Source organism: Haliotis cracherodii, unplaced genomic scaffold (genome assembly GCF_022045235.1).
Source record: "Haliotis cracherodii isolate W230 unplaced genomic scaffold, xgHalCrac1.p SCAF_3, whole genome shotgun sequence".
Taxonomy (NCBI): domain Eukaryota; kingdom Metazoa; phylum Mollusca; class Gastropoda; order Lepetellida; family Haliotidae; genus Haliotis; species Haliotis cracherodii.
Window position 1 is genome coordinate 44,166,651 of NW_027266286.1, and position 24,895 is coordinate 44,191,545.

General features: G+C 39.5%; 3 protein-coding genes and 1 long non-coding RNA gene across 4 annotated transcripts; all 4 read left to right on the plus strand.

Annotated features, from left to right (window-relative positions):
* Positions 1–10: 10 nt before the first annotated feature.
* LOC139474481 (tryptophan--tRNA ligase, mitochondrial-like) lies at positions 11–18,390 on the plus strand. The gene is made up of 7 exons (XM_071257520.1): positions 11–121; positions 7,075–7,262; positions 8,426–8,507; positions 10,777–10,857; positions 12,260–12,342; positions 14,987–15,105; positions 17,017–18,390. The coding sequence occupies exons 1-7, from the start codon at positions 11–13 to the stop codon at positions 17,463–17,465; spliced, it is 1,113 nt and encodes a 370-aa protein (XP_071113621.1). The 3' UTR covers positions 17,466–18,390.
* Positions 1,597–4,831, plus strand: LOC139475875 (uncharacterized). The gene is made up of 3 exons (XR_011654030.1): positions 1,597–1,697; positions 3,485–3,580; positions 4,701–4,831. It is a non-coding gene; the product is annotated as an uncharacterized lncRNA (long non-coding RNA).
* Positions 18,391–18,529: 139 nt separating the features above from the next.
* Positions 18,530–20,203, plus strand: LOC139475445 (uncharacterized). Its single transcript, XM_071258656.1, has 3 exons — positions 18,530–18,744; positions 19,681–19,767; positions 20,047–20,203. Exons 1-3 carry the CDS (start codon positions 18,530–18,532, stop codon positions 20,201–20,203), a joined length of 459 nt encoding a protein of 152 aa, XP_071114757.1.
* A 2,905-nt stretch (positions 20,204–23,108) lies between these two features.
* Positions 23,109–24,026, plus strand: LOC139474060 (uncharacterized). Its single transcript, XM_071256919.1, has one exon. It carries the CDS (start codon positions 23,109–23,111, stop codon positions 24,024–24,026), a length of 918 nt encoding a protein of 305 aa, XP_071113020.1.
* Positions 24,027–24,895: the final 869 nt, after the last annotated feature.

Here is a 24,895-nt window from a genome sequence, read left to right on the forward strand (position 1 = left end):
ATAAACCAAAATGGCTGCGCCCTTGACAAGGCATGTGCCGGGTTGTGTACCAATGTTGCAACAGATTGGATTGTTATCCAGATTGTCAACAAGCACAAACCCAGATAATAACAAAAAGAAGGTATATCCATCTATCAGATAGTGAGCTGACGCGTTGTCAATCGTATTTCATTATAGAAAATGAGACCTACGTGTAATATGTCTGTCCTAATTTCGATCACTTTAGATCTTCAAAATTGTATTTCTATATTCTACTGGGAGTAGCTTGGAGACTTTGCCAGGGCCAGGGTCTTTAAATATGATTCTTAACTGATAAAGAACACCTACTTAAAGTTAGTATACACATCGTTATAGGCCTGCACACGCAAATGAACGAAAGAAAACAAATTGGCGGCCTTAATCTTTGTTTGAAAAAGAAAAAAATACATGCCCCTTACATCGGTAGTTTGTATCATGGGGAGATAACACTGCCTGCACTAGTCAGATAGTCATGAACAAGTGCATGTGCACAAATTGTTTCCGTTACTCTAAGAGGCCAGTGTTATGCAGCCTATCTGACATGATAAACAAGTTCACACAAGTGTGCATCATTAGTCAGAGCCCCGGGTGCATATTTGCATAAAATATGCAAATTAAATCACCATAATCCAATTAATTTTGCGTTGTGTGCCCATAAATACACATCATAAAAAAATGATAACCAAATATAGAGTAGGCAACATGCACATGTACAACACTGAAATGCATTATTATTTCCCAGTGTAGCATTTTCAGCTTGCGTAGGCCTACACATATATATTTAAAGATCTTTACTAACTGACTGAATGCAGGCCTCATAAAAATACATGCAGCGAATTATGCACAGCATAGAAGTAGAATTAATTTCAAACATGTCATTGATGTACAAAACCCAAGAGGGTAAAACTATATTGAATACCAAATAAAATAAGTATCAACATGATCAATACCCAATCTGAATGATAACATCGACATCATAACGTGAGTGAGTATGGTTTTACGCCGCTTTTAGCAATATCTCCACATGGGACACCAGAAATGGGCTTCACACGTTGTACCCATGTCGGGTGTTTGGCATGACGAGCACTTTAACCATCAGGCTACCCAACCACCCTTCCCAGCTAGCACACCTACATCGGGCCGACGTTGGCTTTACATCGGCAACCGCCGGCAATATCGGCATCGGCAAACTGCAGCGGTCCGCTGTCGGGCCAATGCTGTTGATTGGCACTGACATTGAACCTGATATATGATTTGATTTTGTTATGATAACATAAAAGAAATAACACATTTGTCGATTACAATGTGACAAACCTTAGATCAAATATAATTACGAACAATACAATAATTCTATTCGAACTCAAAATATTAACTTTATTTTTAATTTTTAAATGAAATAGATCAAGCACATTCACTGACCATTTTTGGCTGCACATATACAACAGAAAGAGAATATACAGACGGGATTCGTCACATCTTACAATTCATTCAGCAAAATACAAGATGTTGGCAAAAGTTTGGAATATCGCGATCGGTTATGTTACGTTGGTCCAACGTTTTCACAACATGCTTCGAGAGAAGCTACTCTTGTAATAGAGGGCGCTGTTACTCACGCGCGTCTTTTCAAGCAGACGACGAAAGGATGATGCGTGGAGGGCTGAGGGAAAACCTATTTTGCGGTAAGTGTTTACTTCATTTCTGTATTTACGAGGGGTTAATTTCATTTTCAAACCTTACAATTTAAACAAGAAACAGTGTTCATTCAAAAGTGTCAACGTGAGTAGAGAAATCTAGGCCTGTGTGTTTTTGACGTTCGAGAAACACACTGTCAATATTCTACGTCAATGACAAAATCCGTGGAATATGTCGTGACACTGCATCCTCACTAGATTCTCTATTTATATTTTTTAAACACCATATACATATTTCTAGCAAAACGCGGGGACAAGGGCAAATACAAAATATGACAAGATATGTTTTATTTCCATGTATATTCAGCGATGTTCAACCAACGAGTCGCAATCTCGGAATGAGAGTATTACAGCTGCAAGCAAATGAATAGCCAAACAATTACTTACATTAGTATTTTTGAGTGAACATTGCTTTATTTGTCATTGTCACAGGCGTATTTGTTAAGCGTGGGGATAGATGAGGTTAGGAAATTGATTACAAACTCGAATTTACAAATCAATGTTGTGATTGCTGTCAGCGCAAAAAGCATTGAACATGAAATTCATAACGAGGCTTTCGGAAACTTTCAGCATTGCGATCCAGCTAATGTTCCTACTGATCGATGAACGGAGCTACACTGCCGAGTTCGGTTTTCGATCACCCAAAAGTTGAAATAAAAAAAAGAGTAAAATTGATGTTTTTTAATGTCATAATTACTTGCGAATTTTGAACATTTTCTGGATAATGGGCGAAATGAAAGGACAGATCTTTTTGTAAACGATCAATGCGTATTACAGGTGTGGGCAATTTTATCAAGATCTACTTTGATACCTCACATTGACCTAGACCTATATATCGATCAGAAATCTTATACCGATGCATGGTATCTGTATCGATTGATTAAGGTTTTGAGATATGGCTAATTCAGACTGGATTTTAGTGGGTGGTAGTCTTATCTACTTAAGTAATTTATGATGTACATTTGGGATGAAATACTGAATTATAAATTTAAAAAATGTACCATTTCAAAGGTATGATGCTAAATATATATTACAAGACAATTTAGAATGTCATTTATTTAATCAAAATTCAAATTAATTGTAAAACTTTGATGAGGAAGAATAGATACTTCAATACAGATTTTTCAGGACATTATCCATTGTAGAAAAACACCCAGAGCCTTGTTTGAAATTTGATTTATTCTAACTAAAGATATATTGTTTCAGTTTATCATTATCCCTTTTCCTATGTTTACAAGCAATGAAACTGTGCATAAAATTACTTGTCCCCAATACTTTCCTGCTATTTTTGGCATACAAGTATTTGTAATATGTACATACCTTTGTATCTGATCTTTTAATGATAAACGTTTATTTGCAGTTTTGGTTTACCATGATGTAATCTACATATTTTGGTATCATATAATAAATGAAATCTGTTTTGTGATAACCAGACTTCACAGGATCGGTTCAATATTATGTCAATATGGGGATTTTCTCACTGCTTTTCAATGGATGCGGCTATAGCTATTAAAGTGAAACTACTTTCCCTGAGAAATTATTTCTGCTACATGGCTCCAGATAAGGACTGTATGTACAAGTGCAAATATATGAGATAAGATGTATGAATTAAGGAAAGGACCTGATATCTGTGTATGGCCAAAGCTTTATTTAAATGTTACTTTTATGTTTTGAGCAATATTCCCCTCAACCTCTTGACATCATCACCATAATAGCTTAGTGCTCACTGCTGCTACACAACCTTGATATATAATATTCTTATATTTCTATTTAAGAAAACCAGATGTTCAGCCATTGCCTATTGGCAAACATGGATGAGCTGAATGAACTCTTAGCAGCTTTTCCAAAATCGAGCAACTGAGAGAGCACTGGTGAGTGGATTAAATTTCTTTAGATGTATCAAGTATGGGAAATTTACTCCAATTTTGATTCATATAGAAGATCCGGGGTAGAAGATATCTAAGAAGATATCTTCAGCAACCCATGCTTGCCGTAAAAGGCACCTATGCTTGTCGTATGGGATGAGGCGACTAATGGGATCGGGAGGTGAGGCTCTCTGACTTGGTTGATGCATGTCATCGATCCCAATTGCATGGATTGATGCTCGTGATGATAATCACTGGATTGTCTGGTCCAGACTCAATTATTTACAGACCGCCGTCATATAGCTGGAATATTGCTGAGTGAGGCGTTAAACAACAAACCAAACCAACTGATACATGTTTCTGCTTGAAATATTTATAAGCATATATTTAATATCATGTTTGCCCTATTAAGGGCCCCCTGACACTTACTATGGTAATCTTCCAAATGAAATTTCATGCTGACTTACTTTTGATGGACATGCAAGAGAGATTGCACACCTAAAACTGTTCTCCAGCAAGACTGGAGGAGGGGGGTTATCATGTGGTTATTGGGGATGTTTATTGGGCTAAATTAATAGGGTGATATGTCAGTTATAAAATCTTTTTTAATTGACATAAGAAACAGATTAGGGATCTACCATGCAATATTGGGAGGGGTTATGTTATTTGCGTATATAATTACACATAATTCAATTTACTTATTTACACATATTATAAACTCATCAATTTACTTACTGGGATTCTGATAATTCTAGGGTGGGGCCTTCTGCTTTTAGCCCCTCCATTTGGAAAAAGGCTCACATTTTTAAATACAATGGGACATTTTAACATTGTGCTGTATGGGCAAGTGCAGGTGTACCTAGGGAATATATGAAATTGTCACATAAAGGGCCCATGGCAGAAAATTCCTTGAGTGAACCCTGTATTTATTAACAGGTGTCAATACTTAAAATAATATATACACATATATGTAAGGTGGTGCATGTGAACAGGGTATTACTTATTCTATTATTCCATTATATTATCAATAGCTTGTTTTGACACACTTGTGAAGTCCATTACTCGTAATTGTGAGAGTGCATGCAATGACTTATAATATGCATTTTTTGCTATCATTTGTAAACAGAAGCTGAGGAGGAAGCCTGTAGCTGGGCTCTTACAAGCCACTGACAAGTACATGGTGACCTGTGTAAAAGAATGGCTTCGAGTTCCAGGAGCAAGGCTTAGAAATGGCATAAGGAAAACGTGTACTGAAAAACAGAGGTGTAGATTGAGAATCTGCAAACAAAAGTGCTGAATTGCAACGGAACAAAGAAATCCAAAAAGCTGGTGTTGACAACATATTTTTCACAGGGTTATGACCCTTGTTTTTGAACTTGGAACATATACTGCCAGCTTCTCTTGGACACTACTGAAGTTAGTAAATGAAACTTTCCGTGCTTATCTAAGGTACAAACTCCAGAAGATGGTTATAAGAACTTATTTTGTATGGAGTTATGGCCTTTGCTTCATGCTTTTTTAACTTGATGAAATAGGGGGGAAAAGTTTGTCTCGCAAACGAATTTGAAGCCACATAAATGAAATTTTGCAGGCCAATATGAGGGGTACATGTTTAGACTGTGTTTTAAAACTGGTTTTGAGAATATATGTTTCATATCTGCCTTGTTGCAGGTAGTAACACTGTTTTCTTGTAAATAATAATTAATTAATAATAAAGTTTATTATTCTATTTTGCTCTTTGTGTTTATTTATAAGTATTAACTACACATGTATTGGGGTACATAAAAAATAGTACTGTAACTAGTGTAATCATTTCGATTGTTTTGTATAGCTAGAAGTATTTATATTACTTACATTTGGTTTTCAAAGTATTAACTATGATAAAAAAATATTATCTTTTTAAAAATTCAGTATTTTTAGTTTTACCTTTTATCTTTGTAACTTTAACATCACAGCTAGTTGCAGCTTTTAGAAATGTTTAGTTTTATGTACCCTAACACTACAATTGGAAAAGTTCTATTGTGGCATCATTTACATGAAATATTAAGATGAGATGTTGTCAGTTATGACTTCTGATGACATCGGCCTATTTAAGACAATGGCAGATGGCAGATGCTGCGCTGATAATTGTTGTCGACATTGGGCCGATGTCCATCCGATGCTGATTCCATAACAGTTGCCTATTTCTGGCCGAAGGCTGGCCAGATAACTATTTACGACGTTGTGCCGATGTCGATCCGATGAGCAAAACTTCATCGGCCCGACAATGTTTACCGTCGCTGAGCCAATGCTGGGCCGGTGCATTGCCGATGCAGGGCCGATGATGTTTGCCGGCGTTGTGCCGATGTCGATCCGATGAGCAAAACTTCATCGGCCCGACAATGTCTGCCGACACTGGGCCGATGCTGGGCCGGAGCAGTGCCGATGCAGGGCCGATGATGTTTGCCGGCGTTGGGCCGATGTCGATCCGATGAGCAAAACTTCATCGGCCCGACAATGTTTGCCGACACTGGGCCGATGCTGGGCCGGTGCAGTGCCGATGCAGGGCCGATGACGTTTGCCGACGTTGGGCCGATGTCGATCCGATGAGCAAAACTTCATCGGCCCGATGCAGTTTGCCGACGTTGGGCCGATGGTGTAGCCGACGTTGGGCCGATGCAGGGCCGATGATGGCATGCTACCTGGGTTGTGAGCAAATGACAAATGCTAAAACAATTCTCTTGAGCACTTGTTAGTTGTTTGTTTTATTAACGCTCCACTTCATGTGACAAAAAGTCAGTAGAGGATTGTTGGTTTTATATACTGAGCTGTAGATAAGCTTTTGGTTATTTGGGTATTTTACCCAGGGTTTTGATTTTGATTAGATATTAGCCGTAGGACAATACGCCGATGCATTGCTGGATCGCGATTTTTTTTTACTTCTCAATACAAGTATAGATCACAATCGCACACTTAGTTAAAAGTATTGATTCTTGCCTTAAATGTATTCTTTAATAAATGTTACACCAAACTGCGCCATACTTGACACTGCCAACTGTAAATCATAGTGTGCCAGGTATTTGGCTATCCTGTCTATGAAAAAGATGGCTTACGGACCACAGCTAAGAGCACATGCAAGTATCGTGATACATATTGGATCGTGAGCAAGGTATCGTGATACGTATCGGATCGCACAGTTGGTGTATCGTCCCAGCCCTATAGGGTATCCACAGTTTTAGAGGGTATTCAAATCTTTTTTACCCACCTGTTTCTTGACATTTGGGTATTTTAACTTAAAATCTGTTTCGTTACATTCCCCTTAAATCATTTAAAACTATGTGAATAGTTGTATACCCGCAATGAAAACCCGCTGATACACAATAATGTTTTCTAACAGTTGTAATATATGCTATCGTTTTATCTAATAGTTGTAATTTTATTTCAATAGCTTGTTTATTGATTTTGCTTTAAAAGAGTGAAAGAGAAAGAATTGCTAACTATCAGATGCAATTCTTTTTCAGGCTTCCAAGTTTGCACATTGTCCTCCAAGAGTATTTTCTGGAATACAGCCAACTGGCATCCCTCACCTAGGCAACTACGTTGGCGCCATTAAGAACTGGGTTCAGCTGCAGAAGAAGTATGATGATGTCATCTTCAGCATCGTAGACCTCCATTCAATAACAGTACCTCAGGATCCAGCTGGCCTCAGGTGTGACATCCTTACAAGCCTTGATGCTGTCATGTTTATAGGACCCGTGAAGATCCGGGGTAGAAGAGGTCTTCAGCAACCCATGCTTGCCGTAAAAGGCGACTATACTTGTCGTAAAAGGCGACTGACGGGATCGGGTGGTCAGGCTCACTGACTTTGTTGATGCATGTCATCGATCCCAATTGCGTGGATCGATGCTCATGATGTCAATCACTGGATTGTCTGGTCCAGACTCGATTATTTACAGACCGCCGTCATATAGCTGGAATATTGCTGAGTGCAGCGTTAAACAACAAACCAACCAAACCAATTTCATGTTTATAGAGGCACAGAGGTCCAGTCGGCCAATCTGCAATGAAGACTCCCCAGGACTCCCCAAATGTTGTTTCAAATCCTTACTCATTTTCTGTTTGTTCGCCCGACCAAGGCCCAGGTTTAATTCCCATATTGGCCATGATATTTCTAAAATTGACATAAAAACATACTTTATCACTCACTCAGATGTTATGTCAATCACCATGGTAATGTTTCCTGTGAGAATTCATGGAAAAAACTTCAAAAGATTTACCATTTTTCTGAGAATATCTTTCAGTTCGAACCTGTGGGGATGCCAGTGCCCAGCACCCTATGTTTGTGATAGACACGACTAAATGGATCAGATGGCCAGACTCTGTTACGTGTTTGACTACATGTCTTTGTATCTCAACTGTGTAGATCGATGTTCATGATGTCAATTACTAGATTTATTAGTCTTCTTCAGACTTGATTATTTACTGACTGTTGTTCAGTAGCTGGAATTTGCTGAGTACAGCATAAAACAACAAAGAAACAAAAAACAAAACCTTTAAAGTTCTACAGTCATAAAATCCGGGGTAGATAAGGTCTTCAGCATCCCATGCTTGCAGTAAATGGCGACTATGCTTGTCGTAAGAGGCGACTAACGAGTTTGGGTGGTCAGGCTCGCTGACCTGGTTGATGCATGTCATCGTATCCCAATTGCATAGATCAATGTCCATGATATCAATCACAGAATTATCTGGTCCAGACTCGATTATCTACAGCCGCCGTCATATAGCTGGAATATTGCTGAGTTTGGCTTAAACAACAAACAAACAAACAAACTCTAACTGCATGCCCTCAAGACCAGCATGTTTTGTTTCCAGGGAGAATGTCCTGGACATGACAGCCTGCCTGCTTGCATGTGGTATAGACCCAGGGAAAAGCATCCTCTTTCAGCAATCTGCAGTAAGTGTTATCAGTATTATCACACAGTTAGACTGTCATACCAAAGTCTCATGATGAAGATGATGAGGAGTCAATATACCAGGCAAGCCTTCAACATGTTCAAGATTAACTATCCATCGTCAGTGGCGGATCCAGAGGGGGGGTTCAGGGAGTGGCAACACCCGCCCCACCCTTTTTTTGTACATTTTGTATTCACATATCCTACTATATTAAGATGTTTATGTGGTCATTAAAGTAACCTTATCAGTGTTTGAAATAATTTTAAAACCAACAAGACAGTCAGACATGTGGCCCATAAATGTTGCCTGCCCATCTTCAAGTTACCTGCTGGGCGGTCGGGTAGCCAAGTGGTTAAAGCGTTCGCTCGTCACGCCGAAGACCGGGGTTCGATTCCCGACATGGGTACAGTGTGTGAAGCCCATTTCTGGTGTCCCCCGCCGTGATATTGCTGGAATATTGCTAAAAGTGGCGTAAAAAGACATACTCATTCACTCACTCACTCAAGTTACCTGCTCGTATTCAGACATTATAAATATTGAAAAATCATGAAAAATAAGAGACATTCTCGTCCATGTTCAGTTGAAATTATGCAAACAATTAATTGAGAATCTACAAGGAGTTATAATAAAGCTGAAAACATGAGCAGTCTTAAAATTATCTGCCAAACAGTCTGGCAGGTGGAAGACAATTTCATGCAGCCCGACTGAAAAGTTACCAGCCACGGTTAGGCGGGCTGGCAGCTTCAGACACTATGAATTATTAACAAATGGCCCAAGTGAAATGCTCCGTCTTTTAGAATCCTGGATCCGCCCCTGCATTGTTGTCCATGGTGACTTCAATTATGATATGTCTCCCATGTGCATAGACATTTAGCAAGTTATAGTAGATTGAAACAGTGAGTGAGTGAGTTTGGTATGATGCTACTTTGATCAGCATTTTAAGTTAAACATTGGTTCTTCAGCTTGATGTGGGAAGAAAACTCAAAGTAAGACATATTTTAGACATTTTACCAAGAAAAATAATCAGGGTGGGAATCCAAAACCATGAGCATTTGTTTCTGTTAAGCCTAAGGGACACAACTCTACCCAATGCTAATTGGGCTTAGTGTTAAGTCTGGAAGGTAATTTAAGGTACCAACGTTTACTACAATATCTGAAAAACTATAGCTAAATAAACAGATTTTTTATTCATGCACTGATTGTCTTTAAATGTAATATTCAGTTATGTATGACTGTTTAATAATCTCATACCAACTTTGACTGGAGTAGGTCCGATAGTTTTTCAGATATTGTAGTAAACGAAGGTACCTTAAATTACCTTCCAAACTATAAGACAGATTTACTTCCGTAAGGTGAATTCGACTTCCTGAACATAATGTATGTGGGGACCTGTGTTAGAAAACTATAGGTTTGGTCGTGGTAATTGCCAGGGTGGCACTGATCTTTCCTCATGATTTCAGTCACTGGTTTATCTTGTCCAGACATCGAGAGGCCACCATCATGTAGCAATAATATTGCAGGCTATCGGGTATAACAACATTCATACCCCCACTAAGTGTGTCACGATGACCCTGTGTTTTTTCACTGGTTAATCAACACTGATGATGGACCAGTTAACTGAAGCAGACCAAAAATCCCTGTAATTCTCACATCCAAAAGCATGATATAAGGGAATATCTTTATTGTGCTGTTAGTACATTGTACATCACTGTCTTTAGCCATGGCAACTCCTCAGGGGACTTGATGGGGAATATTAAGAGCTGTGCAAAATGATATGGTAAGTTTATTGCCATCTTCCCGATACAGAGAGTTAACTGACTATAGAAGTCCTGTGTCCACCCTTGCCAAACTTGACTGGAATTTCAGAGTTATATTTTGGCTGGCCCAGCAAGTCTATGCATCATCCAATCAAAATCGTGTAACTAAATTGATATCCGGTTCATAAACATGGCTACTGACAGGCAGATTTTGGTCGATTTCAAGATTTGCAACTGGGCGTCGACAGATATTTTCCAAATCTTTTCATGTTCTTAATTAACGTGCTCAAATGATTTGATACACTTCGCGAGAATAAATCTATTATATTACAAGAAAAATATTGATTATCGATCAGATTGTCTTGACAGGGCACCACTATTCTGATTAAATCAAATGCAAGGGATATGAGAGGTGGAATCTGATTTGTCAGTAGGAGGGATATTGAAGGGACATAACTCAAGCCCTACTCACTCACAATCTCTCTATAAAGTGTACTTGTATATGTTAATCAGGTGTCTCAGCATGCAGAGCTGAACTGGATATTGAGCAGCCTGTGTACTCTACCTCGACTCAGTCATCTGCCCCAGTGGAGGGTAAGTGTCGTCACATTCTCGTCATAGATGGTCGGCTCAGAGTCTGTATAATGTGTCTGAATGGACCATCCATATTAAACTATGTCATGGTATCTCAGTGGACCTACACTTTAAAACTGGCATATGTCTGGACTAGTACAAGCAGCCACACACACACATGCCTGCACATTGCTGTACATGGTAAATAGACCCGTGAAGATCCAGGGTAGAATTAGGTCTTCAGCAACCCATGCTTGCCGTAAAAGGCGACTATGCTTGTCATAAGAGGTAACTAATGGGATCGGGTGGTCAGAATTGATTGATGCATGTCATCGATCCTAATTGTGTGGATCGATGCTCATGGCTGTCAACCACTGGATTGTCTGGTCCAGACTCGATTATTTACAGACTGCCGTCATATGGCTGGAATATTGAGGAGTGTGGCATTAAACAACAAACAAACAAGATGTCAAATAATTCTTAAAGCTACATTAAACCCCATTTCACCTCACCTCACCCTGCCACACCCCACCTCGCCCCACCCAAGATTGTCATGCCGCCTTGTGAAAACAAATGATGAAGTCATGCATTTTACCATGTTGCAGAATTCCATGATGCTCCTACATGATGGGGTGAGGTGAAATTGGGTTTAATGTCGCGTCCAAGGTTATTGCACTTATAAAGCGATGTGAATGTATGTGTGTGTGTTTTTGTGGCTGCTTGTACTAGTCAGGACTGATGCCGATTTATAGTGCTAGCCCACTGAGATACCATGCCGCAGTTTAACATGAATACCCCACTCAGACACAGTATACTGATTCCAAGCCGACTAGTCCTTGTTTTAGCCCCTTTATGCAGAGCACCAGACAGGGTAACAACAAGTACCATCTTTTAACGTCTTTTGGTATGACGCGGCCGGGGATTGAACCCCAGACCTTCCGCTCTCCGGGTGGACGCTCTACCACTAGACCACGGAGACGGTCCCTTACATGACAACATTACTGGTGTATCAGATGGGTTTTTGTTTATGATAGCTTGTTAAAACTTCTCTCATTCATGATATGGACAGCCTCTGTGGTCTAGAGGAAGAGTTTCCCGCCCAGAGAGCGGAAAGTTCAGGGTTTGATCCCCGACCATGTCAGACCAAAAGACCTTAAAAGATGGTACTTCTTGTTGTCCTGCCTGGCTCAACAAGGATTGGTCAGCTCAGAGTCAGTACACTGTCTAAGTGGGGTATTCATGCTAAAGGGCGACATGGTATCTAAGTGGGCTAGCTCTATAAAATTGGCATTATTCCGGACTAGTACAAGCAGATATGCACACACATGCATGCACATCGCTATATAAGTGCAATAATCTTGGACGTGGCTTTAAGCCCAATTTCACCCCACCTCACCTTGATATTGATTTTGTTTTGCTTCAGGAGAAATCTGAAAGGCTGAAGGACCCCAGTGTTGGTCTGTTCACCTACCCTATCCTCCAGACAGCTGACATCATCCTGTACAAGTAGGTTCTCTCCACTGAATCAAGTCACATGGATGTAACTCCATTCCTTAATGCAAGGGGCAGTGGGGTAGCTTTGTGGTTAAAGCATTCGCTCATCACGCAGAAGGCCCAGGTTCTATTCCTCGCATGGTTACAATGTGTGAAGCCCATTTCTGGTGTCCCCCCCCCCCTGATTTTCCTGGAATATTGTTAAAATCAGCGTAAATTCTTATCCACTAACTCACTCATTAATGCAAGGTAGCACACAAGCCCGAGTGGCACTGCAGCCTTCTGCAGAGCAAAACAGGTTGACCTGTGGCGGTTTTCTATAAATCTCATTAAATTCAGATGCTTTCCTCCATGTACTCTGATATGGTATCTCTGTCTTTTAAGATCATTTTATTCAGAACTTTTCTTTTTTTTCCCCAAATCCCAAAAGGGCTGATATGGGGGTCTCGTGTTGATATGGGGGTCTCAGGTTGATATCGGGTATGATATGAAGCAGTCTTCTAATGACCTCTAAATATCATTACCTTGGGAAAAAAGAAAGCTGCTCATGCTATCACCCACTGGTTTCACTGGTTTATTTGAAGGCTGTAATGATATACATTGAATATTGTTGCCTGCAGTTTGTAGCATTCAAATTGTCTATGAATCAGATACATACAAGACCCGTGAAGATCCGGGGTAGAATAGGTCTTCAGCAACCCATGCTTGTCGTAAAAGGCGACTCTGCTTGTCGTAAAAAGGCGACTAACAGGATCGGGTGGTCAGACTTGCTGACTTGGTTTATGCATGTCATGGGTCCCAATTGCGCAATCACTGTATTTTCTGGTCCAGACTCAATTATTTACAGACCGCCGTCATATAGCTGTAATATTGCTGAATGCTGCGTTAAACAACAAACAAATAAACAAACAAAAGATACATACAAATTACATAACACTTACCATTTTGACTTGGGATATACAACCCAAATAAATTAAAGAACACACGACTAAATTTAATCTATCATGCTATAACAGATTAACAATAGAAATGAATGAAAGGACCAGATGTTCTTTAACTTCTTTCGAGTAGTATACAGTCAAATCCCCGTTATATCGATCCTAGCGGGACTGTGTTGCACCTTTGAGATATCCAGACTTTTGAGATAACTAGGCATGAACATTATATTGTAAGACCGTCGTGACCAGAGAATAGGTATGTTCGAGATAACCAGGTTCAAGATTACAAGGTTCGAGATAACGTGCTTCGACTAAATATGAATGACTATGGTATATGTGCTGTTCTGCGTATTATGTCATGGACTTTGATACCCAAAATACAGCTGTAGTGATGATTTTATACTAGGCCAGTGTGGTCAAGAGTTTTGTTTGTTTGCTTGTTGTTTAACGCAGCACTTAGCAATATTCCAGATATATGACGGCAGTCAGAAAATAATCAATAGTGAACCAGACAATCCTGTGATCGACATTATGAGTATCAATCTACGTAATTGGGAAATGGTGACATGCATCAACCATGATGTCACTCAGCATAACCATTAGATCTATATTCTTTCCTGGAAATCCCATGGGTAATTGGTGCATTGATGACTAGTTGCAGGTTGAACACAACTTAATGTTTTCCATAGACTTCTATAGTAACGTTATATTTTGAAAAGAAATTAACCAAGCATTCACCATTGCATGTACATGTGTGCACAGCCTGGCCTTAACCATGTTAACACAGCAATAAAAATAAAGTACCTGACTGGCTTAATTCTTTTTCAGCCCCACATCCTCACCAAATGTCACTTGCTACCAAAAACATCTGTAGTCACATTCAGCATAAGACACCACTAAATAAAGAAAAACATGGTCTTTTAAAATCACTGGATGGATGTACATTGAATCTCATTAAAATCAGATCTTAGTTCTCGCTACCGCTAAACAAAGATCTGAGGACATCCCATTACGGGTTGAGTCAGAGCGACCTTGCGCGAACTTTGACCGACCAATGGAATGACCAATCAGAAGGCAGCTTTCTCGTGCTTTACGGCACTAATTTGAAATTGGCGACTACACTTCGAAACATATTTTGACAAATTCTCGATTACAAATTTGAAACCTGAACAAAAGAACATTCTGGAATGGCTAATGGATGGTCTAGATTTTATGGACTCAGTGGTTAAACCCGTTAATATTGTTCGGAGTTAAAGTTTTCGAGGTTGCATGATTAGAAATCACATTCCGACTGTCACTTTCATAATCTGGTAAGCGATGCTCTTATTGGTCGTATGAAAGGTCGTTCTGACGTGACCCCAAATGGGATGTCCTCAGATCTTTGTTTAGCGGAAACGAGAACTGAGGTCTGATTTTAATGAGATTGGATGTACATTGAAAAACATATAAATCTTACCCAAAATCCTCAAATCACATCTGCCAGATGAGTCAATCTGCACTGGAGGCTCGCTACAAAAACTGTTGGTCGGATGCTGATTCTGATGTGGTGAAGAACCTGTGCAGTCTTTGCGTTGTTGAGTCATACAGAGAATCAGTAACTTGTCAAAACAAATCAGAAACAGAATGAAGTGGTTATTTGGAGCATGTCATCTTGAAGAAATCTAATGACCCTACTTTGTATCCATCACTTATTTGTCTGTCGATTGTTTGGTTGCCAGGGCGACGGACGTGCCTGTAGGAGATGACCAGATACATCACATCGAGCTGGCCAGAGATCTCGCCAAGGCTTTCAATAGAACATTCCAGGTCATATTTCCTAGACCTGAAGTTCTTTCAAGTAAGATGTTTTACATGAATCATAGCTGTTTCAGATTCTGTCTTGGATTGGCCACATTAATAGGATCACTGTCAGTGATGAATAATTACAAGTCAAACTGTAAAGGAATTACATCTGACATACTCTGAATTCCCAAATCTCATGTAGACATTAACACGAGACTCATTGATGAAAGGAATAGGAATCATTATTTGTGTACTGCAACATAATTTGATCTGAGTAAATGTAGAGTTGTGTCCCTTTGAAAAGTTCACTAAAGAATTAAAGTTATATTTGTTGACGTTCATCAGCTGATGAAGACAGTGCCTCACATGAGCAAATTCCATTATGTGTGAAGCATTATAAAACATTATTTAAGTTTATAAAAGCTTTTCTAAAACCCACCCTAAAGGGATTCCGGATATTGGTCTCCAGTAAGCCTCACTTTGTATTATACTTGGGTGGTCACACTCGGTGATTTGGTTGATTGTGTGTCACTGTGACCTGATGGTATAGATCATTGCTCAGGCATTACATTTACACTGTGTGTCGCGATACTGTCGTTCACAAAGCAGGAAAATTGCTAGCTTCAGCACAGGCCTGTTTCCATTTTATTTTAAGTCAGAATAATGACATATTCCAACCTACAGAATCACAAGCTTTATGATGATACGATATTCTAAGAATTTGATGGATTTAACACTGAGATAGTGTAGATTGAAAAATACCATTGCTTATGAAAGAAAGATGTTAATAAAATCCATTGATGCCTTTATCATCAAAACTTAAGATCTAATCTGTAAATACAATTGGAACATGTACGAGTACCTCATGAAATCATATTATTTATCCCTTCACGTTTGTGAGTGAATTGTATATGCTGCTAAATATTTCAGCTCCATCATGATGTTCTGTAGATAATTGAGTGTGGGTCAGCTGAATAATCAGTGTTTCGCAGGATGAATCAGCCAGGTCACACACTACCTGATCTTAATAAGTCAGCTCTTGCAACAATCATGAGATAACATGGAATACCCACAGGGTAGATCGTTGGATGAATTGTTCAGAAATTACAATGACACAATCAACTAGGTCACACACAACTCTTGCAACAATCATGGGATAACATGGAATACCCACCGGGTAGATTGTTGGATGAATTGTTCAGAAATTACAATGACACGATCAGCCGGTCACACACAACTCTTGCAACAATCATGGGATAACATGGAATACCTACAGGGTAGATCATTGGATGAATTGTTCAGAAATTACAATGACACAATCAGGCGGTCACACACCACTGTTGCAACAATCATGGGATAACATGGAATACCTACAGGGTAGATCGTTGGATGAATTGTTCAGAAATTACAATGACACGATCAGCCGGTCACACACCACTCTTGCAACAATCATTGGATAACATGGAATACCTACAGAGTAGATCATTGGATGAATTGTTCAGAAATTACAATGACACAATCAGCCGGTCACACACCACTCTTGCAACAATCATGGGATAACATGGAATACCTACAGAGTAGATCGTTGGATGAATTGTTCAGAAATTACAATGACACGATCAGCCGGTCACACACCACTCTTGAAACAATACTGGGATAACATGAAATACCCATAGGGATGAATTGTTCAGAAATTACAATGACACGATCAGCCGGTCACGCACCACTCTTGCAACAATACTGGGATAACATGAAATACCCATAGGGATGAATTGTTCAGAAATTACAATGACACGATCAGCCGGTCACGCACCACTCTTGCAACAATACTGGGATAACATGAAATACCCATAGGGATGAATTGTTCAGAAATTACAATTCTTTGAAATGTATGGAAACTGGTACAACTTTGTCCTCAAACACAGCATGATTGTAAATGTTTCATTCTTTGTTATCTTCTCTTCAGGTGATGCACCAAGGATCAAAAGTTTGAGAAATCCAGAAAACAAAATGAGTAAATCAGAACCGAATGCAAAAGGTCGCATCGACCTGACAGACAGTCCCGACGAGATCCGAGAGAAGATAAAGAAGGCAGTCACTGACTTTACAGCAGTGTTGTCCTATGAGCCTGAGGAAAGGCCAGGTGTGTCTAATCTGATTGACATCCACTCCTCACTCACTGGCCTGGTGCAGGAGGAGATATGCGAGGAGAACATGTTGTTGAGTAAAAGTGACTATAAAGCCAAGTTGGCTGACATTGTCATTGAACAGTTGGCTCCAATTAGAGAGAATGTGCTGAAACTAAAGGGAGATAAGTCTCACCTGGAACAAGTGTTGAAAAGTGGGAATGAGAGAGCCAGGGAAATAGCCCAAGAAACTATGAAGGAAGTGAAGAAGGCTGTAGGGTTGTCATGACAACAGCTAGCTCAGCTGTAATTACGGAACACTAACAAAGAACCAGTCTTAGTCATATTTGAGTGTTGTTCAAGAAAATACGCAATTGTATTGTATACATCATTCTATCATGAATTTGGAAATTACACAGTTTGTATTAGTCATTCAGGGGTTATCAAATCACAATAAACCCCCTCTGATTGAAACAGCCAATTTATTGGCCGCATCACCATGGAAACTGATATTTAATGAACAGAACTTCTGTTTCAATCATAACCAGTAGGCATTTCAAAATAATTATGTGAATAGTTATAGATTAATAAATGCAAAGTTGCAGTTACTTCAATATTCAAAGTATGCGTGGCAATAGTTGAAGAACATGTTGTATATGCCTATGTGAGTTTGATTGGATGCTTTTATGTAACTGGAAGAATGGACAAAAACTACTGAAAACCATAGCAAAAGATCAAGGGGATGGTATCAGCTACCCAAAACACATGGCTGAATGCAATCAGTGGTTGCACATGCAATACATGACAAGTAACAATCAGTGTGTTTGTAAAATAGTTGATTTCAGATGCAACTTAATTGCACTCTTGAACTTTGAAAATGCGACCTTTTATAAAAAGAAATTCTGTGTGACCCTGAGTATAACTGAATTTTACCTCCGTGCTGTTTCTCTTGATCATTTTCAGTCTGGAATTAATGTATTCTACAAAGATGATATGTTGCCATTAAGTGATTTTGGGAACTATATATTTTGCTTGGTTGATCTGAATTGTATAAAAGAACATTAAGCTGTATAATCATGATAATAACCCAAAACTGTGACTGCCATATTGACTCTGAGCTTAGGTTTCTCAACTTTTGATAGGGATATTCTATCTGAGTGTCTAGTCTGGGGACACGGATTTAGATAAATATGGTTTTTATATTGCCATGGAGCTCAGACAACTTGAGTTTAAGAAATTCAAATAAAAATAAACACAAATATTAAATTCTCTTAGTTGTTATTCTCTGCAATACTTTTCTGAAATATTTAATTTAATCATCCAGTGGAAGGTATTAGTTCAGGAAATGCAGTAATGTGTGACCTCCTCAGCTTTCAACCATCGGTTTATCTATTCCTCCTTTGTTACAAAACCAGTAGTTTATCTGGCCCTCCTTTGTCATCAACCAGTAGTTTATCTGACCCTCCTTCGCTATCAACCAGTAGTTCATCTGGCCCTTCTTTGTCATCAACCAGTAGTTTATCTGACCTTCCTTTGTCATCAACCAGTAGTTTATCTGGCCTTACTTTGTCATCAACCAGTAGTTTATCTGGCCTTCCTTTGTCATCAACCATTAGTTTATCTGACCTTCCTTTGTCATCAACCAGTAGTTTATCTGACCTTCCTTTGTCATCAACAAGTAGTTTATCTGACCTTCCTTTGTCATCAACCAGTAGTTTATCTGACCTTCCTTTGTCATCAACCAGTAGTTTATCTGGCCTTACTTTGTCATCAACAAGTAGTTTATCTGACCTTCCTTTGTCATCCACCAGTAGTTTATCTGGCCTTCCTTTGTCATCAACCAGTAGTTTATCTGGCCTTACTTTGTCATCAACCAGTAGTTTATCTGACCTTCCTTTGTCATCAACAAGTAGTTTATCTGACCTTCCTTTGTCATCAACCAGTAGTTTATCTGACCTTCCTTTGTCATCAACCAGTTGTTTATCTGGCCTTCCTTTGTCATCAACAAGTAGTTTATCTGACCTTCCTTTGTCATCAACCAGTAGTTTATCTGGCCTTCCTTTGTCATCAACCAGTAGTTTATCTGGCCTTACTTTGTCATCAACAAGTAGTTTATCTGACCTTACTTTGTCATCAACCAGTTGTTTATCTGGCCTTCCTTTGTCATCAACCAGTAGTTTATCTGGCCCTTCTTTGTCATCAACCATTAGTTTATCTGACCTTCCTTTGTCATCAACCATTAGTTTATCTGACCTTCCTTTGTCATCAACCATTAGTTTATCTGGCCCTTCTTTGTCATCAACCAGTCTATTACCTGACCCTCCTTCGCTATCAACCAGTAGTTTACCTGACCCTCCTTCGCTATCAACCAGTAGTTTATCTGACCTTCCTTTGTCATCAACCATTAGTTTATCTGACCTTCCTTTGTCATCAACCATTAGTTTATCTGGCCCTTCTTTGTCATCAACCAGTCTATTACCTGACCCTCCTTCGCTATCAACCAGTAGTTTACCTGACCCTCCTTCGCTATCATCCAGTAGTTTATCTGACCCTCCTTTGTCATCAACCATTAGTTTATCTAGCCCTTCTTTGTCATCAACCAGTAGTTTATCAGGCCCTTCTTTGTCATGAACCAGTTGTTTATCTGACCTTCCTTTGTCATCAACCATTAGTTTATCTGGCCCTTCTTTGCTATCAACCAGTAGTTTATCAGGCCCTTCTTTGTCATGAACCAGTTGTTTATCTGGCCCTTCTTTGTCATCAACCTGTAGTTTATCTGACCCTCCTTTGCTATCAACCAGTAGTTTATCAGGCCCTTCTTTGTCATGAACCAGTTGTTTATCTGACCTTCCTTTGTCATCAACCTGTAGTTTATCTGACCCTCCTTTGTCATCAACCAGTAGTTTATCTGGCCTTCCTTTGTCATCAACCATTAGTTTATCTGGCCTTCCTTTGTCATCAACCATTAGTTTATCTGGCCCTTCTTTGTCATCAACCAGTAGTTTATCTGACCTTCCTTTGTCATGAACCAGTAGTTTATCTGGCCTTACTTTGTCATCAACCATTAGTTTATCTGGCCCTTCTTTGTCATCAACCAGTAGTTTATCTGGCCTTTCTTTGTCATCAACCAGTAGTTTATCTGGCCCTTCTTTGTCATCAACCAGTAGTTTATCTGGCCTTACTTTGTCACCAACCAGTAGTTTATCTGACCCTCCTTTGCTATCAACCAGTAGTTTATCAGGCCCTTCTTTGTCATGAACCAGTTGTTTATCTGGCCCTTCTTTGTCATCAACCAGTAGTTTATCTGACCCTCCTTTGCTATCAACCAGTAGTTTATCAGGCCCTTCTTTGTCATGAACCAGTTGTTTATCTGGCCCTTCTTTGTCATCAACAAGTAGTTTATCTGACCTTCCTTTGTCATCAACCTGTTGTTTATCTGGCCCTTCTTTGTCATCAACCAGTAGTTTATCTGGCCTTCCTTTGTCATCAACCAGTTGTTTATCTGGCCCTTCTTTGTCATCAGCCAGTAGTTTATCTGACATTCCTTTGTCATCACCCAGTTGTTAAGCTGGCCCTCCTTCGCTATCAACCAGTAGTTAATCTGGCCCTCCTTTGTCATCAACCAGTAGTTTATCTGACCTCCTTCGCTATCAACCAGTAGTTCATCTGGTCCTTCTTTGTCATCACCAAGTTGTTTATCTGGTCCTTCTTTGTCATCACCAAGTTGTTTATCTGGTCCTCCTTTGTCATCAACCAGTAGTTTATCTGGTCCTCCTTTGTCATCAACCAGTAGTTTATCTGGTCCTCCTTTGTCATCAACCAGTAGTTTATCTGGTCCTCCTTTGTCATCAACCAGTAGTTTATCAGGCCCTTAATTCTTTGTCATCCACCAGTAGTTTATCTGGTCCTCCTTCGCTATCAACCAGTAGTTTATCTGGTCCTTCTTTGTCATCACCAAGTTGTTTATCTGGTCCTCCTTTGTCATCAACCACTAGTTCATCTGGCCCTTTATTCTTTGTCACCAACCAGTAGTTTATCTGACCCTCCTTTGCTATCAACCAGTAGTTTATCAGGCCCTTCTTTGTCATCAACCAGTAGTTTATCGGGTCCTTCTTTGTCATCAACCAGTAGTTCATATGGTCGTCCTTAGCTTTCATCCACTGGTTTGCCTATCAGGATGGCTACCCATGGCTATATCACTATCATATAGCTGGAATATTACTGAGTGCAGAGTTAAACAACAAACAAACTTAGCTATCAACCATTGGTTTGTCTGACCCTCACTAGCTATCAACCCCTGGATTTTTGAGACTTTACACTAAACGTACTCTATAAAATGGGGTTTTGAAGATGACCCTAGCTAAATTTATATGGTTTATCGAGATAGTACCAGCATATGCTAAAAACATCATCTTTGGTCATAAGTTTGTTGGAAGAGGCTCTCTTGGAGTTGAACATTTTAGCCAATTTTATGATAATGTTTGTACGTCATATGCAAACCTTTCCTTAATTGTATAATTTCAGATTTCCAGCGATCTGTAAAGGGCCCCTATCATATCTCTTCCCTTACTGATAGTGTGTTTAAGGGTTAGGTCCTCCAATAGATTGATGTGGATGTTAAAAATACTTGTTTTTTCTAGTTCAAGTGTGTTCGGATGTACAAAATGAGTGCTGAATGTGGATAATTCCTCAGATTTGGCTGATAACGATTTTTCCTTTCGCCTCACGTCATATATCAATGTTTACAATATTGATCACTTGCTTGGTAGCGCTCTGTAGACCACGAAAGTAGAAAAACTTCTGACTACAGGATTAACTTCAAACAAACACCACTCCCGTTTCTTATTTTTTTTAAACAAATCTTTTTCACGAAAGTATCTACTTCTACACAATTATGCTAAAGATCTTAGGAAATGTTGAATTCTAGACTTATCCAAAGTACCCTTGACAGCGAGATAATTACATTTACGACTTTTAACTTCCCTGTACTGAAAGCCAATGCATATACATCGGCAAGTTCATAAATCAAACTTAAACCGTTTCATGTTTTAAAGTGTGCTTTTACATAATATTACATTTCACAGACACTTCACCCGATAAAACTCCAATTGCTTTACCAACCCGCACGAAGTTTGACTAGAAAGATATTTACTAACTCTGTGTCAACAAGAACCTTTCATTTTGCCGAGGTGGGGATTATGTTTCAAGTAAAAGTAAGTTGACAAAGCATTTAGGGACTAAGTACATTTAAGGAGAACCAAATACTCAAGAAAAAATAGAGGCTTTATTTTGATATATTGTTCTCGTACTTAACATGGGTGTATGTGGTTATCTTTCTGCCCTGCTTTGAGAAAGTGACCTGACTAATCGCTGCCTAAACAATATGACACAAGGCGAACAAGAATACGTGAAACTTAAAACCATTCAGAAATCCAGAAGCTGATTCTATATTCGCCCTAAGCTATTCAAACACAGCGTTCACCAATTATCAGAAGTACAATCTAGACCATTTGCTTTTACAGGACTTGTTTAACTGATCGGTACGAGTGCGTAAAACATGTTGTGTACACTGATCCGACAGGGTTTTCTTTAGAATTATAACCGTATTTATGGAATGCTGTTGTACCCTGTGTATAGTCAGACGCAAGATGGTTAAGTGAATATTTGAAAAAAGGACTCTCGGTCATGTTCAGAGTACAAGATCATATATTCTCCATGTTCCAATTGTACACCTGTGTGCTTGTGTTTTGGATTTCTTCTCACGGCATTTTCGTCATTTAGGTCGAACATATATACAGTCTGCGATTACGTGATCGGAATATGATGTTAGATCTCCAAATCATTGAAAGACTATATATGCAAAGACCGTGTATAGCTGCCGTGAGACTGTAATTGATTTGTGAAGAGAGCAACAATTAGCATCAGGGACGCAATGGATGATCTGTCGTACAAGCTCCAGGTGTTTCACACTGTTAACGAATACAAGGCCCATCGTTTAAACAGAACCGAGCAGTGCAAACTTGAATCTGCTCGGACCTTGATCCATAGGGAGAAGACTCTCTATGAGAAAGACTTTCAACTTCGAGTTCAGAAACTTAAAACTCGACAGCAAGAGATGAAAAGGGACGTGGATGTAGGCAGCGATGACGAGAGGAAGGAGTTTAAAACTCTGCCCGATTCAGCGAGACCGTCTTCGCTTCGATTCAGGGGCTGTAAATCTGCTCGCCTACCTAAGAGTGAGGAGTGTTCTCTATGTGACCGGATTACTGACATAGTTCTTAAGTACGAGGCAGAGAAGCGTCCAAAGAACACAGCAAGGTATGCCACTTCTACGAATCTGTGCCAATCTGACAGCCATGTCAGACAGTTTCTGGAGTCTATAGAAACAACGGTGATGCCTTTGAAGTGGGACGTTACCTCTGGGAGTTTTATGGATGCTGGAAGAATACATTTAGACGGACGTGCTAAGAGTTGCAAAGATGGAATGCTCAGTATGAAGACTGATAAGAATACAGATATAAACCCATCTCAGAAAAGACTGATCAGAGAATCAACGAAAATGCTTCCACCAGACGACATGGGTCACGTGTGTACGACCTTGACCTCGGCCAAAAGTCGACGAACGTTTCCCGCCAAGATTGAAATTCAAAGGAAGGTTGGCGAGTTTGTACAGTCACAAGAGGTGTACAATAGGACGAATCCGGTCAATGAAGACATTGTAGTTCAGTGCGAGGCCTTTCGTCTCCATAGCGGCAACAGGGTGGACCGAAAACCACCACAGTTCGTCAGTAGGCGGGAAGCCATGATGTCTGAAGTCTTGGAGAAACTAGGAATCACAAAAGCCAACTAGCCATCGCACGGCTGCTTCTTTTTCAATGTTGAACCTCGTGCAGCTTCACTTATTGTTGTAGATCCATGTCCAAGCGAAATGTGGATGGTGTCCTCTTGGATATTCCTGCAAAACGCGATAAATGTGAAATTAATCTTTCTAAATACAGATAGGTACATCAGTTAAGGCTTAGTATCAGACATTTAACGTTTAGTGAATGCTTAACATATGCAATAGGCACGCTTTTTGTACTTGAGGCCTGAAACCTATAGTGACAGTCACAAACCACAGCTGATCAAACTGTTGTGCACTTGGATTCAAAATGAACAGATTCAATCCTACGTCGTAGCTGTGCAAAACTTCTTGCAGGATTATGGAAACAAGTCCAGGTCGGTTAATTCATGTGGCTATCTGTTGGCGAGGCAGTGGAGAAAGCACAGAGAAACAGACATCGATATTTTAGTTATATTTACTTTTCACGAAAGGGGTATATAATACAATCTCTTGTGATGCAATTTTGTTGCTCTTATCATTTTTCTTAGCAATGAGAAGGTGATTACATAATGTTTATTTTCAACTGAAAGTCAAACTGTAATTTTATCTGTATCTTTTTAATCATTCTGAACATCTTCCTGCATTTCTCCCCTACCATCACAATGGTTGGATATACGTCATTTATCTAATTTTTTAACGATCTGATAGTTTACCCCCGAACCTCTCTTCAATAAGAACCGCCTTACTCTCGGGATCAAGTGAGGTTGGTTGAGCAGCAGAGTAGTTTATTTGTTCGCTCGCAATGTCGAATCTCCGTGATTGAACCCAATTTTCGTGTTCCCGTCGTCATAATATTGCAGGAATATTGCCAGAAGCGGCAGAAGACTATACTCTCT